General features: G+C 36.7%; 1 protein-coding gene across 1 annotated transcript in view; it reads left to right on the top strand.

The window, feature by feature from the left end:
- Positions 1–15962, top strand: part of LOC308196708 (uncharacterized protein) — a 47086-nt gene that overhangs the window by 9356 nt on the left and 21768 nt on the right. Inside the window, exons 9-30 of the mRNA XM_080596107.1 lie at positions 2–127; positions 601–718; positions 1528–1666; positions 2706–2816; positions 3358–3427; positions 4306–4443; positions 4541–4705; positions 5162–5256; positions 6036–6162; positions 6921–7176; positions 7679–7731; positions 8147–8247; positions 9109–9260; positions 9699–9837; positions 9925–10038; positions 10580–10759; positions 12085–12324; positions 13796–13952; positions 14232–14360; positions 14729–14855; positions 15178–15221; positions 15310–15504. Coding sequence (XP_080452233.1) covers positions 2–127; positions 601–718; positions 1528–1666; positions 2706–2816; positions 3358–3427; positions 4306–4443; positions 4541–4705; positions 5162–5256; positions 6036–6162; positions 6921–7176; positions 7679–7731; positions 8147–8247; positions 9109–9260; positions 9699–9837; positions 9925–10038; positions 10580–10759; positions 12085–12324; positions 13796–13952; positions 14232–14360; positions 14729–14855; positions 15178–15221; positions 15310–15504 — 2976 coding nt within the window. The remainder of the gene's footprint in view (position 1; positions 128–600; positions 719–1527; positions 1667–2705; positions 2817–3357; positions 3428–4305; positions 4444–4540; positions 4706–5161; positions 5257–6035; positions 6163–6920; positions 7177–7678; positions 7732–8146; positions 8248–9108; positions 9261–9698; positions 9838–9924; positions 10039–10579; positions 10760–12084; positions 12325–13795; positions 13953–14231; positions 14361–14728; positions 14856–15177; positions 15222–15309; positions 15505–15962) is intronic.

Genomic DNA, 15962 nt, shown 5'->3' with positions numbered 1-15962 from the left:
GCCAAGACGTGTCCTTACAACATGGAATACTTGGAGTGCAGCTCCCCCTGCACTGACACATGCACCAATCCTGAACGATCTCAGTTTTGTGAAGAGCACTGTATGGATGGCTGTTTCTGCCCCCCAGGCAAGTTCTTATATACTCACGTCTTTGACCTCAAAAACAACAGCCTACCTACAGGATTTGGGCAAGTTCCATGGAGCTTAGAGCTCCTATATTTACATTTTTCATAGCTGCAAGTGACAAGCATTTATCATTTATCAACTGAGGAAAGACATCTGAATTGATTGCCAGTACACGTGCAATATTTAGAAAGCAGGAAAGCAGAACAGCAAACACAACAAGACTAATCTCTCAACACACCACCTGTACTATAGTAACTCCCTCTTTCAAAACAGGTGGAATTTAAGAATACAAAGGTTGAATCCTTTGGTCTGCATAGTTCTACTGTCCTCAGCATTGGCATGACCATTCACAACAGCTGGAACTCTGTCTCCAAAACATTATTTAGGATTACTGACAAGCAAACAAACAAAAATATTTTCCCCAAACATAGGAAATATGTCTTCAACTGATTATTTTTTTTTTTTTAATTTAAGGAACTGTGTTTGATGACATAAACAATTCTGGCTGCATCTCCCGTCAACAGTGCTCTTGTATTTACAATGACAAAACCTACACTCCAGGAACTTCTTTTTCAGACCAGTGCCATTCCTGGTAACCTTTTCTTTTTTTTTTTTTTTCTTTTTTTAAACTTACTATTTCCTCTAATATATTTAATGAGTTTAATGGTTTACTATTTGCAATTACATCATCGGTAATTGATCTGTGTATTTAACTGACCACTACAGTTCCAAAATAACCCTAAAGAACACTCTTTGTTTTATTTAGCAACAACCTTAACTATCTTTGCACTCAACATCAAGGTGATCAAAGTAAGGATTTACAATGTTTAGATTTCTCACCAGTGAATTAAAGTACTTCCTCTTTGTTTATTTTGTTCAAACATTTGGGCTTCTCTAAGGGGAATGAAGTTGCAGTAATTTATGTATTTGCAAATATTTATTTTCTCTGCAGAAAACAAGAGGTGATAATAACAACCTCAGTTTCACAATTTTTGTTCCAGTACCTGCTCAGTAGCATGTTACCTCAGAAAACTCATATGCTCTGTATCAGGAGTAGATTTGGGGCTACATTTCTGTTTCTGACATATTTATAAAACAAAACAGAAAATGTTTTAATTTGGTATTGTGCTTTATGTTAGTTGCAAAAGACAAGCAATTATGCATCCAGTACTTGTTGCTATAGAGTTCACCTGTTACTCCTTTTAAAGCTTTACATCACATATTCACAATATTTTGTGAATAAACCTGGACTTACTGTCCTTAAACCTGGACTTACTGTGTATTTAATCTATAGATTGAAGGAAAAATAGTACTAAAATAGCTGAACCTAATGTCATTGTAGTTCCTTTCACTCTGGACTGCTATTACTGATTTCAGCTAATTTTATCGTTTCTCTTCCAGTACGTGTAACGGAGGCCAATGGAGTTGCACAGACATGTCATGCCCAGGAATATGTTCAGTAGAGGGAGGCTCACACATTTCCACATACGATCAAAAACAGTATGATGTCCATGGAGACTGCATGTATGTCCTTTCTAAGGTGGGAATGAGATATTACTTGATGATAAAGCCTTATACATTTGTAGAAAGGAAAGGTGATCTCAATCAACACTTTGGAAACTTACCTCGTTTGGCATATATACATTGAATTTCTTCTCACTTAACCAGATGCTTACAGGAACATATGCTGCCATTCAAATTACTTTATTATTAGTTAACTATTATGATGTCATGCAACAGTATATGGTGGTTTCCAGAGAGTTTCCAATTCTGTGATATAACAATTGCTGAAGAGCACTGATTTTTAAGTTATTGGTTAATCTACATTCTTCAGTGTGATTAATCCAGCTCTCTTACTGGGTTGCATAATTTTACCCTGTTACTGTATTTTATGGCATTGGGCCAAATTGTATGCCAAGTCTGAAAATTTACACTAACAGTTCAGAGAAATAAAAGGAAAATAATCTTTAATAAATAAGACTAACATTTTTCATTCATTTCTAGGGAGTTCAAATACAAAAAAATCAGTTCAAGTCGACTGATATGTTTCATTTAGGTTTTGAACCGTTCTAAAGATGAATCGAAAGTAATAGAGAAATTAAAAGTTATTTATAACCAAAACATTTCATTACAGCAATGTGCAAGTGAAATGGTTTGATCTTTGGGGGCTTCTTGTGCTTCTTCTTTGCTTTCTTTTTTTCCTATTTGCACAATTCAGTTCAAAAAACATCAATCTTTATTGCTGTTTTCCTGAAAAATATTTTGTCTGAAATTTTTGTCTAGCTTGGTACCATCTCCAGAAGGATGAGAGATACAGTGTAATTGAATTAAACTTTAGAATTAAGCATGAGTAAAAACTCTGAATATGGATATTATCAATTAAATGCAGAAAGAGATTCAAATTCTTTTTTGGTTCCTAAACATTACAAAAGGCAAAACTGAATTTTAGGCCAAAGCAGGCTTAGTATTCGGGAGAATCCAGAAACAGAAATATTTTTTTCAGAGTTGAGAGAGAATTTGACAGGGAAAGCTTCTGTATTTAGCCTTTCCTTAAATAACAGTTGACTTCTTTTTCTCAGCACTGTGAAGATGAAACATTCACCATCCTGGCAGAACTACGCAAGTGTGGCCTGACAGACACTGAAACATGCTTAAAGACAGTGGCCCTCAGCATGAATAAAGGACAAACTGTAAGAATGCAAAATAAGCATGAGAAACAGCTATTAAAAATGTAGACAGCAAAGAAGCTAGGTCTTAGTCAGGGAACTGCATTTCTCTCTCAACATATGGAATAAGTACATTACTTTTTAATTAAGTGAAAATAAATTTATTTTATTATCAAAATGAAATAAGTAGTAAATCTGCCTTTCTGAAAGTTCATTAAAAAGCAGGAAAAAACACACTTTTCTCTGCCAATCAGATGAAAAAATATGAGCTTGCAGGTTACAAGCTACAAGTACAACAGTAAGGGGTGTAATTCATCACAAAGTTGTGTTCATAGAAACCAAATGATGAAATTCACTGATGAGTTGAGAAAGACTCTTTAAAAGCAATTCTGTTTTGGCAGGGAAAATAGTAAAGTGTACAAAGTAGAACAGGGGGTGAAATCACAAAAACTATCCCCTTTAACTAAAAGTTCTTTAATTAATATCACTGGAGTCATAATTATTATTACTCTTTGGACTATAGAAATCCTTCACCTGGCTGGTTCTTATTCCTCTTCCTTAACAGCTCATTGTGGTCAAACCTGACGGTGGCGTGTTTGTGAACTTGATCTACACCCAGCTGCCCATCTCAGCAGGTATTTTTTTTCCTCTAACAGCGTATGAGTGATAAGCTCAGAACTTCAACTCTACACCTGCTCATTGTCTTAAACAACAGAAGATGAGAGGACTGGGAGTTGTTCAGAACCTGCATGCCCTAACCTTGGTTCTCTTTGGGATATTTTCTGAGTTGTGCAAGTGCTTTTAAAGTAGAATTGTGAAGTTCGGTGTCAGAAATAAAAGTGAGACAGTACAAGCATAGGCGAGAGTTCAAATAGAAGTAAACCATTTTTACACTCTACTGATTTTGGTCTCTATAAAGTTTACTTCATTCTCACTGCCCAAAACAGAACATGAAAGACAGCTGATTACTTACTGTTGTTTTTTGTTTGTTTGTTTTAACTTAACGCTGTACTCCCACAACTCAGATATAAATTTGACTTTTGATGTCTCAAAAACTAATGATACTACCTGATACCTCTGACTTCCAGATCCTGCTTATTTTCCCTGTCCAGTGGAGTGAGGGCCCGAAGTATGCTTAGGAACAAAAACAGATTATTTTTGTGTGTGTGTGTGTTTTTTTGTTCCATTTTCTTTTTGTGTGTGTGGTTTTTTGTTTGTTTGTTTTGTTTGGTAATGCCATGCCATACAGCTTTTCCTTCTTATTCTCTCAAGAGTAATCCCCAAATGCTTAATATTGAGACAGTGAATAAAGTTAACAACTTGGTAGCTACTAGCATATTCTTAACTGTACATTTTGATTTATATCTCTGAATAATTTTTGAAAAGATTGTATTTATTTTACCTAGGAATTTGCAACAATTGCAATAGAAATTCAATAAGAATTGTATAATCATGCACTGTTTCTTTCATTTAGCCTCATCCAGAAAATGAGCATTCCGTTTTTCTTTTATAGCCAATGTCACCATCTTCAGACCTTCATCATTCTTCATCATCATGCAGACAAATTTTGGTCTCCAGCTTGAAATCCAAATCACACCCATCATGCAAGTGTTCATTAGAATTGATCCTCAGTTCAAAGACCAAACCTGTGGTAAGTGAATGAAATTTAAGAATGAAATTTAAGAACATCTTGCTTAATGTCTTTTGTCTAGTACAGACAGTATAAACTTTTCACTGTTTTTCAACAGGTCTCTGTGGAAATTTCAATAATGTCCAAACTGATGACTTCAAGGCCATGAGTGGAGTAGTTGAAGGAACAGCAGCAGCATTTGCTAATACATGGAAAACTCAGGCTTCATGCCCTAATATCCAGAGCAGTTTTGAGAACCCTTGCGCACTCAGCATTGATAATGGTAAATACTTCTTAACATTGTTTTCTCTTTTTTTTTTTCATTCTAGATTTTTTTTAGGTTATTTTTCCTCATCACTAATGAAAACACATCTGTTAGAAAGAGAAGATAAGAGAATGAAGACTTGTATATTTGTTGAAAATCAGAAATCAGAATATTCACAGTGAAAACAAAAGGGATAGGTAATGAGGTAAAGGAAGAGTCCTGGAAACATAAGTGTGTCAGAGGAGTGGATCACAGGAGCATCTTTGGAAATTGCTTAATTCAAGTTCTTCAGCAACTCCATTTCAATGCACTTTTGGTTTTAGTAACCTTAGTCCACAAGCTGAGTGAAAAAAAAAATAGGAGGAGAGTTTTGATGTAACTTCAGAACTGTTTTCACAAACCTGGGCAGTGGGTTTTTGTCAGTGATGAAATACAAAGAGTAATGAGCATTTGCACCGTTTGTTCTTTTCACAGAAAAATATGCTCAGCATTGGTGTGGACTACTAACTGACAGAGAAGGACCTTTTGCTGATTGTCACTATGCAGTGAATCCTTCTACTTACCACACGGTAGTTTGTTAGGCTGTTTTCCTCCTTAGAAACTATAGAAATAGGATCATTACAACTAGCTACCAGGAAGACACTGTCACAGACATGTCTCTCTTGGTCTTATGCAATGCCTGCATTTTTCATTTCTGCACTGCTCTTCTTCATTTCAATGTGTCTCTGTTTTATGTTGTAACATTACTTTATTTCAATTGTCAGGCTTGGCTTTGTCACCCTGACCTGCTTGTAAATGCAAAGGCAGCTATTTATGCCTGGATGGACTTACACATATAGTAGGAAATTTATATAAAGGCATATCAAATGCTTATTTGAATATTACAGTGAATTATCTCACCAATCTCATATCTCATTAATAACTACTTGGCACAGAAAGCTCAGTGCCTAATTATCACCATTCTGTTGTCAGTGTATTGCCAATCCTTCTTCTCACTATGAATCGAGATATTGATGCTGATGAAATGGTGTCTAGACTGCATAATGTAAATAGAGCTTTGTATGATATTGTGCTGCATATTCATAAATATGGGTTCAGATGAAGCTGTTAAATATGTAACAGACTTTAAAACTACTATTTCCCAATAATAACTTTAAACATCAATTGTATTTCCATTAGCTTCATTCTCTCCAGCCAGGAAACTTAGATAATGATTGGAAAGCAATTGAATGTTAGTGTGACTGAGCATATCTGAGGAAGTATTTGTGCATGAAACCAGATAGATAACTTTTTTTTTTTTAGATTGACAGTCATGCAAATGAGACTTTATTTTTCTGTTCATTCCTAGAACTGCATGTTTGACACATGTAACTGTCAAAACAGTGAGGATTGTCTGTGCGCAGCCCTTTCTTCCTATGTGAGAGCTTGTGCTGCAAGAGGAATCCAGATAAGTGGATGGAGGTCTGATGTCTGTTGTAAGTACTTAACACTATTCCCTTTCTTAAGAGCACCTATCAATAAAAACTGTTGATCAAAGATTGCTTTATTGTGATTTCTAGGCAAACATGGTAAGTGTTGAGGAAGGGATTTTGTTAAATGCACTCCTGGAAGTAACTCTCTGCTGTTACCTTAGAATCAATCCATTACTAGCAAGAGTAAGTATAAATAGATGGGAGACAGCTCTCCTAGGAAAGAGACTGTTGTCAATGATGTGCCTTCACCAGTTTCTGCACAACTTTGAATCTAACTGTAGCTTTATGTATCACAAGTTGTCGTAGAGATAAATATGACATATTGGAATAACAGCATTAGTAATACTAACCAGAAGACTGGAAAATTAAAGATGTCTTCAAGCCAGGTTCCACTGATCCGGTAGGTCTGTTTTCAGCATACCAGAAGACATTCAGGGAGACATCTTGGCTCATACATCAGAAGTTTAAAAGTCTCAGCAATGAACAGCAATGTCAAATGGAGGTGTCTTTCCAAATTTCACTTGAAAAAAATATTTTCTTTATTGCATACATTACTTGGATTACTCCACATGTACAGTAGCTTTTCAGGTCTAACTCTGGAAGTGTTCAAAAATACATTTATATGAAAGATACAACATAGGCAGAGGTGTACAGTATTGTTTACCTGTTATTTTTACTGCCTACTGTTTGTTTCTTCCCACCAAAAATTGGCATCTGTAATTAACAAACCTATTCTTTATTTTTTTTCTAACTCTCTCAAGCAAAATACACCACCTCATGTCCCAAATCCCTAAGTTACAGTTATAACATCGATTCTTGTCAACCCACTTGTCGCTCTCTGAGTGAGCCTGATGTCACATGCAACATTAAGTTTGTCCCGCTTGATGGCTGCACCTGCATAAATGGAACCTACATGGATGAAAGTGGCAAATGTGTGCCTTCTAATGAATGCCCCTGTTACTACAGAGGATCTCCCATACCACTTGGAGAAGCTGTCCATGACAATGGGCTTGTATGGTAAGGGGAGCTTTTGCAAAGCGCTCAAGCAATAGTATATGTATTTTCTCATTAAAATATGCTGCATTTAAATTGGCCTCACCCTGCCTGAGATTCAATACAGTGCTCTCATAAACTTTTTTTTTCTCAACTTTTAAGAATGCTGCATACATCCAGATTAATAAAGCAATTGTATTTAGGTGTATTTTTTATTTAATTCCGTGATTTATCAAGCATAAAATACATGACAGAACCAGCAACGGGAGATCTAATGAGAAAGTAAGCAACAAGCAGAGACATACACCCATTTTAAGCTATGATTTTTCCTTTTAAGCAGTAATGGATATCATATAAAAGCACCATTGGTAGTGGTGTTGAGAGAAATTCTTTCCCAGGATTGCAAAATAGCATTCTTGAATTCAATGTATTCCTTAGAAAGTACTGAAATTTGTCAAGATAGAAGTAGCTCTCAGTCTCAATACATGGTTGAGAGGAAAAAAAAATATTTTTCCCTTTCTTACAGCACCTGCACACAGGGAAGACTGGATTGCATTGGAGCACCTGATCCAATTCCAGGTAAAAAATAAAAATAAAAAATCTTCCACTTGTCTTTTTTCTGTGCCAGGTTTTGGACAGAAATAATTGATACAATTGATACTTCTTAATGGATTTTTAAATAATAGAAGTCTTTCTTTTATAGTTATAGTGCAGCAGTTATTGTAAAAGGCAGAAGTGAACCTAGATTCATGGTAAATCATGTTGCTCTAAAAGATATTTTTTTCTGAAATACCGTGGGAAGTTCTGAGAATTCAGTGCTCTGAAGTGAATCTACAATTGGATTCCTATTTAGCAGATTGAATAGGGACAGCAGTCCCTACTAACTGAAATGTGAAAATTCCAAGAATTTCTAGATGTTTTTTTTTTACAGCTACTGCTGTGGGTTAAACCCCATGCCATTTCTTATTGCTCTCATTTTTTTTCCTTCCTCTAGTTTGTAAATCTCCCATGGTCTACTTTGACTGCACAAACACCACTGCAGGAACAACTGGTGCAGAATGTCAAAAAAGTTGCCAGACTCTGGATATGAAGTGTGTAAGTATGTCACGGCAGGATGAAATGGCACTTCCAGGTTTTGTCCCTGGCCTTGGTGCTACAATCATTGCTGATCTAACTCTTCTAGTGTGAATTTACAACACAGATACTTTGTTCTTATAGTAAAATCCCCGAACCTTGTTATGAAGCATTAACAACAGGATCCTTAGACCAAAATGTAATAAAGTAACATCCAATTTAAATTTTAAGATCAGTGTCAAACTTTCTCCAGCTACTGCATATAACAGTAGTTAGTAGTAAAAATATCAAGGGCTTTGCCACATGTTTTACTGATTTAGGAGAAAATTACCTGCTGTAAGATGGCCAGGAGCAATCATTCTTTCCCATACCACGATGCAATTGTGAATTTCTTGCACTCCTAATTATATATAATTATCACTCCATTGAGGTATATGATAGCCATATTACATTTTGTAAAGAAGTACCACAAATCTGATAAATCAGTTTTCAATGTAACTCACCCAAACAAACAAACAAAATTTACTTATTTTCTTTCTGAAGCTCCATTCATTCAATCACAGTTCACCCTTTACAAAGTGTAAGTCTTCTTCAGCAAACAAGAGCAAGACGTAAGATTTGAATATGTTTCAAATTTCACACACACTCCAACACAGCAATCAGGAGTAGAATAAATAAAACATTTAACAGATTTATATTCTATTAAATCAATGGCTAATAACTTCCTCTTTGTTCTAGAGGCCTATTAGTACTTCATTGTCCTCTCTTATTTAAGCTGGGCAGAAATAAGGCAATACAAAGACATTGTATAATAATTTAATCTTCTTTTGTCTATTGTAATTATTTCATTCTGAAATTATATCTTCCTCCTGACTTTTCCAGTATAGCACACAGTGTATATCTGGCTGTGTGTGCCCATCTGGGCTTGTGTTAGATGGGAAGGGTGGTTGTATTCCTGAAGAGGAATGTCCATGTATTCACAACGAAGCCATGTATCAGCCTGGGGAAAAGATCAACGTTGACTGTAATACCTGGTGAGTATTTCCTGGGAAGTGGCATTCCTGGTTCCATCATCTTGTTCCATTTGTCTTTTAAAAGATCTTAAGTAGTTCAGCAGTGAGGAAAGATTTGGACTATGCATTTCATCAACTGATGGATCATTTAATTTTGGATTCAGTAGTATTAGCAAGTTTTCTTCTGTTGTAGGCAGATGGCCAAAACACAGAACAGAAGGAAATCTTTGGGACTGCAGTGTCATTAAGTATTATCCTATTCTGCAGATCATGAGTTCAGAATAGCAGAACAGAACTTTGCTTTAATTCTTCACATGAGAAATGTAAAAGACTATTTTAACTGCAGAATAAATATAACATTTACAAGGGATCAGGTGACAAACAAATACCAAGTTTTAAGGACGTCTACACAGAACAGTGAGTTGTTTTACTATTAAAATGCTTAATTCTCATTCCTAGCGTGTGCAAGGATAGGATGTGGGAATGCACCGAAGATCAATGTCTGGGTACTTGTGCTGTTTATGGAGATGGGCATTATATCACCTTTGATGACAAAAGATTCAGCTTCAATGGAAACTGTGAATATACACTAGTCCAGGTACTGATAATCGCAATAACAAAATGTAATGTAGTCTTGATCCTGTCTACAGCAATGATACATTCTTAAATTTTATTCTCTACCCAGGACCACTGTGGGAAGAGTGGCACAGTCAATGGGACCTTCCGGGTTGTCACTGAAAATATTCCCTGTGGCAACACTGGGACAACTTGCTCAAAATCTATCAAAGTTTTCCTAGAGGTAAGTAGGTACTGCATACAGACCAGTTTTGTTCTGTATCTGTGTAAGACTTAGGAGAAGTCAAATAGCCATCGCTGCAAAGAAGTTGGAGAAAATGTTTTAAAAAGCAAGTCAACTTGTAAATTAAGCTTAAATCAAAATCAGGTGAAATATTTGGTAGAACTTCCTAGCTTTCTGTCTTTTCCACTTCCAACCCTTACAAAGCTATCTTATACTACCCTTGGGCAAAACACATCTCTACAGGAAAACTGTCTTTAGCAGAAATCTGACCTATCATGTCAGAATATTCTTTTATTCTGCGCAATATATTTCACCCATGACTACCGAGAAACCCTTTTTCAATCTACACCATTTAAAATACATTTTTACCACCATTTACGGAACCTGAGATTTGAACCATATCATTTAGATTTATTGCATTTGTATTATTAATTTTCATTATTGAAACTGCTTTTAGTACTCTTAAAAGTGGGAAAACATACTTAATAGCACAGCTGTAGCTATTGGATTCATTTCTAATCACCTTTTTCTCCTGTTTCAGAGCTACGAACTGATACTTGGTGAGGAGCATGTCAGTGTGGTAAAGAGAGGACAAGATGGTGAGGTGCCATACACAGTCCGCTATATGGGTATGTACTTGGTAATTGAGACCACCAGCGGACTGATTCTCATGTGGGACAAGAAAACCAGCATCTTCATCAAGCTCAGCCCTGATTTTAAGGTGTGGAACTAGCAATTCAATGGCAGTTTAAGTGTAGATTTGTACTGGGTGTGAATTTTGGTGAGACCTAACCAAGATCCCAAGAACAGGCGATGTCTCTCACATTCCTACGGGACATACATCATATGTTGTTTTACATTCCTCTGGTATCTTAGGAAGCCATTGCAGCATCTTGCTGCTGTTTGGATCTACTAAGACAGTGTATAGTGCCTATTTGGCCTGACAGAACTTGAGCTGGCAAACTGCTTTTGCAGACTTGACTTCATTAAAATTACCCAGTGAACCTCAGTAAAGACTATCAGACCTAATTAAAATTACATAGCTACATGTGTAGAAATCAACTGAGTAGTCTTGATCTCGGAAGTAATCCATTGTTTCCAGTACACAGTGATACACAAATCAAATTATTGTACTTCAAGAACAAGGAAGTAAAATATTATGAGTGAAAGCCTTTTGTAAAACTCTATCATGGATTTTTCAAGCATGTATCTGAACTGGTGATAAGGAAAATATATTCCTGTTGTCATGCTCGCTCTTATAGCTTATGGTATGTAAGAACTAAAAACTGTCATAGATTAGGAATATGCTATCTGACTGAATACCACAGTGACATTTCAATTATGTGTACACAAATCTAAGTGCAATTTAGAACTAGGTACAAAAGTTCATTTTAGTACCATAGGTTCTTTTGCTGCCTAGCCCACTGGCATATTATAGGAACAGTAGCAATATGGAAAGTATGCACCTTAGATTCATAGAGAAATCATAGGATCCATTGTAGCCTATCACTATGTTACATACCCATAAATTTGGAATGAGAGCTACTTCTGGATGTGCACGGAAAATGTCATTTCTTTTTCCACCTGTCTGCAGTCATAACAGTACAGACTCAATTAGTAGGTTACATGGCTGGACTGGTAGTATTTATGATAGCTCTGTAAGACTGTCTTTTATACATACATTTATTGGATAAAACGAGGCATAAATTAAAAGTGTAGTCAGCTGTGTCATCAGTTGAGTCCTCATTTCCTTGTTAAAGATGTACATCAAAGATGGTAGGAGAAAATGACCAAGCCAGTATTTTTCAGATTTAAAAGAAGAAAAGTCAATAGTAGTTTCTAGCCTTAGTGGTCATGTTCTGTTGCTGAGGAAAGAGATGGCTGTTTTTCCAAAATATCTAAACCTGTATCTTCAAAGGATGAGAAGGTTCGGGAAAGTTAGAATAGAATGGCACCACTCTAAGAGCTGAATTTCAGGTGTTCTTTCAGTTTCAGATTTTGCTTCAAGTTTTCTCACAATCATCATTATTTTATTTCCTTTTGCAGGGCCAGATCTGTGGCCTCTGTGGAAATTATGATGGCAACGGCATAAATGACTTTACTACAAGGAGTCTGTCTGTAGTAGAGAATGTCCTAGAGTTTGGAAACAGCTGGAAAGTATCTTCTACATGTCCTGATGCTAACATCATAAAGGACCCATGTTCTACCAACCCTTATCGAAAGTCCTGGTCAGAAAAGCAGTGTAGCCTCATCAACAGCAATGTCTTTGCTGCCTGTCACTCTCAGGTATTACCATTGCAGGTGTTTACTCTGTGAAGACTAAGTATGTGCATTACTGAAGCTAAAAAGAAGGCTATCCTCAAAAATTCTGCCAAACATACCTCATTCCTTAGCCAGCATATTTCATTTCAAATTGTGTCTGAAAAACTTCAGTCTGAATCTTGCTCAATGGGACAGATTTATAGCCCCTAATTGTAAAAAGTAATAGGCCATTGAGTTCATAGGAAATAATATTGACTTGGAAAAGAATATTTATTCCTTCAGTTATCGGGAAAGAAGAATTTCAGAATTACTGTGGATTTCCTGTGGTGTGACTTGAATAAAAGTCATGTACCATGTACAGAACACAAGCTCAATGCAATAACAACATTTTGGGGTAGTATTGAAGCATCAGAGTGGCTGGAAAGCTGTGCAGAGGAAAAGTATCTGGGGGTGTTGGTCAATGCTTGCCTGAACATGAGCCAGCAGCGTGCCCAGGTGGCCAAGAAGGCCAATGGCATCCTGGCTTGTATCAGGAATAGTGTACCCAGCAGGACCAGAGAGGTGATCGTCCCCCTGTATTCAACTCTGGTGAGGCCGCACCTCGAGTACTGTGTTCAGTTTTGGGCCCCTCAGTACAAGAAGGACATTGAGGCCTTGGAGCATGTCCAGAGAAGGACTACAAATCTGGTGAAGGGTCTGGAACACAAGTCCTGTGGGAGCGGCTGAGGGAACTGGGGTTGTTTAGTCTGGAGAAAAGGAGGCTCAGGGGAGACCTTATTGCTCTCTGCAATTACCTGAAAGGAAGGTGTGGGGAGATGGGGTTCAGCCTCTTCTTGCAGATAACTAGTGATAGGACTAGAGGGAATGGCCTCAAGTTGCATCAGGGGAGGTTCAGATTGGAAATTAGGAGAAATTTCTTCTCAGAAAGAGTAGTCAGGCATATTGGAATAGGTTGCTCAGGGAGGTGGTGGAGTCACCGTCCCTGAGAATGTTTAAGGAAAGGTTGGACGTGGTATTTAGGGACATGGTTTAGTGGGTGATATTTGGTGGTAGGGGGACAGTTGGACCAGATGATCTTGGAGGTCTTTTCCAACCTTAATGATTCTATGATTCTGTGATTCTATGATCAGCATAGCCTTAACTGACACTTAGTACATATCAACAATGCAGAATAACTCTGTGCTCTTCGTATTACCTTAGTTCTTTCCACTGCTAGAGACCATTTTCAAGGGGGGCTGCCTAATACTGCTTGGGAACATGAATCTAATCTTTCATTGGAACACAAGTCTAGATGTCTAAACCTGTGTCAATAGATGATTTGGATATATTATCTGGCATTACCTTTGGTATTTAACAGTGTATATAAACATAAAAAGAAATTACTGATGTAGGTCTTCCTTCTGAGATGCTACAATTTTAAGAAAACTAGTCTAGCAAAACTAAGAAAGAATTTAGAAGACAGGATGTATAATATAACTCTTCTTTTTTATAACAGGTTGAACCAGCAAAATATTACCAGGCATGTGTGACAGATGCTTGTGCCTGTGACTCTGGAGGAGACTGTGATTGCTTCTGTACAGCAGTAGCTGCCTATGCTCAAGCATGTAGTGAAGTTGGTGTCTGCATAGCCTGGAGAACCCCATCAATCTGTCGTGAGTTTTATCTTATATACACTGTTCCTGAGAGTGTAAATACACAGTCATGCCTTGCTTATATGCTTGAACACACACTCTGGGTATCTCATGTACATGCCTTATAATCTTACTGTGTAGACTTTTTGCACTGTTACGATGCTCACACTTTCACCTATTCGTGGTTTTCAAGTCTGTTTTCAAGACTGTTCAAGCAGCATATCAGGGATCTGATGAACAGACATGAATCAAAAGAGGTCGTTCTTTTCTGAACACATCCAAATTTCTGTTTCTCCTTAGCACTGTTCTGTGATTACTATAATCAACAAGGGGAATGTGAATGGCACTATAAACCTTGTGGAGCCTCCTGTATGAAGACCTGTAGGAACCCAAGCGGAAAATGCCTCCATAACTTGCCAGGTTTAGAAGGTAAAAAGAGCTGCAAGTACTCTTAAGTGGGTGTATTTAATTATATTTTTTTAATTGTCTTTAATGGAGTCTATTTTCTCTATCAGCTGTTTTTCCACCATTTAATTCTCTTCAACAACATTGCATTCACATGAAGGAAGACAAAGCCTGGAAAATGGAGCTAAAAACATCTCTGGGGCTAAGTCCTTGTGGGCTGTGCTAATATTAGTTCTCTGCATTATTTTTTAGGATTGTTGGAAAAAATAATTAGCAAAAATTGTGACTATTAAAAACAAGACCTGCAAACACGTTCTGAACAAATAAAACTTTTCCTGACTGTATCTCATTTGCATGTTTTCTACCTTATATGTGCTCTTTCCTTGCTTCAGGCTGCTACCCTAACTGCCCACCAGACAAGCCGTATTTTCATGAGGATCAGATGAAGTGCGTCAGTCTCTGTGACTGTTATGATAATGAAGATGGGAAGATATATAGACGTGATGAATGTCAATTATGGTAAGGCTTAACATATCAGCCTAATTATGCACAAGGAAAAATGAACAAATCAGTAATGGAAAATTGCATATTTCTGTTTCATGACAGGAGTCGTGAAAGTTTTATGATGCCTGTGTAAAAATAAGGCCTGGAACAAGCAGTTACTAATTAGCTGGAATTTAGGCAACATGCCCATTTGAATCCGAGTAACTGAATCAACCAAGTTCTCATTCACAATTGTTCAATCCTTGATACTTGATGCCAGTATCTGGCAGAAAGATGACAGTAATAAAATCAGGTCATAATAAAAAAGATGTGTTTTTTTTTCTATTTTTTATTTCAGTGAATGCACATTAGAAGGTTTACAGTGCAAGTTTGATGATAAAGGTAAGACAGCTATTAAGTATTAATAAGAAAATGAAGTACTAGATATTATCTTTTCATAGATGACTGACAAAAACCTTCTGAATTACAGCATGTAACTGCATTTATGAAGGGAACACATATAAATACAACGAACTCATCTACAACACCACAGATGGAACGGGATGGTGTTTCAGTGCAACGTGCGATGTCAATGGAACAATAAACAGAAGTATCTTTAGATGTGGCATCTCAACAACAACCCCATTTACATTTTCTACAAGTCAGCCCACAACTACTGCTTCAGGTATGCATCAATACTCTTTAAAATAACTGAAAAATCTCTGGAAGGGATTAAAACTTGCCTGAAAGGCAGATCCTTTTCATCAGTTAATGACACACACTTTTACTTGAAACTATTGACTTCTTCTGGAAGAATTTCCAGTTCAACCAATTCAGCTGACCAGCATCAGATGCTTTTTAGACCATAATCAAGGATGTAGAAATGTATAGCATTTCTTACAAAGTCAGTCTCCACTGTTTCACCATGTTTTTTCCAGTGGAAAAATAACAGAGCTTATTAGTTATTGCACTCTGGAGAATCTCCTCACTTCCCTGCAAATAAAAAAGAGCAATTCTAAAACAAAGTCTGAACACACAAAAGACAGTTAGAACCATTTTAAAAATTACCGACCATATTAGCGCAAAATGAAAATAAGAAATTCAGTTTGAACGTATACTCAAATTATTTAAAACCATTCTTTG

Source organism: Anser brachyrhynchus (genome assembly GCF_964034855.1).
Source record: "Anser brachyrhynchus genome assembly, chromosome: 5".
Lineage (NCBI taxonomy): Eukaryota > Metazoa > Chordata > Aves > Anseriformes > Anatidae > Anser > Anser brachyrhynchus.
This window is presented reverse-complemented; position numbering and strand designations above follow the sequence as displayed.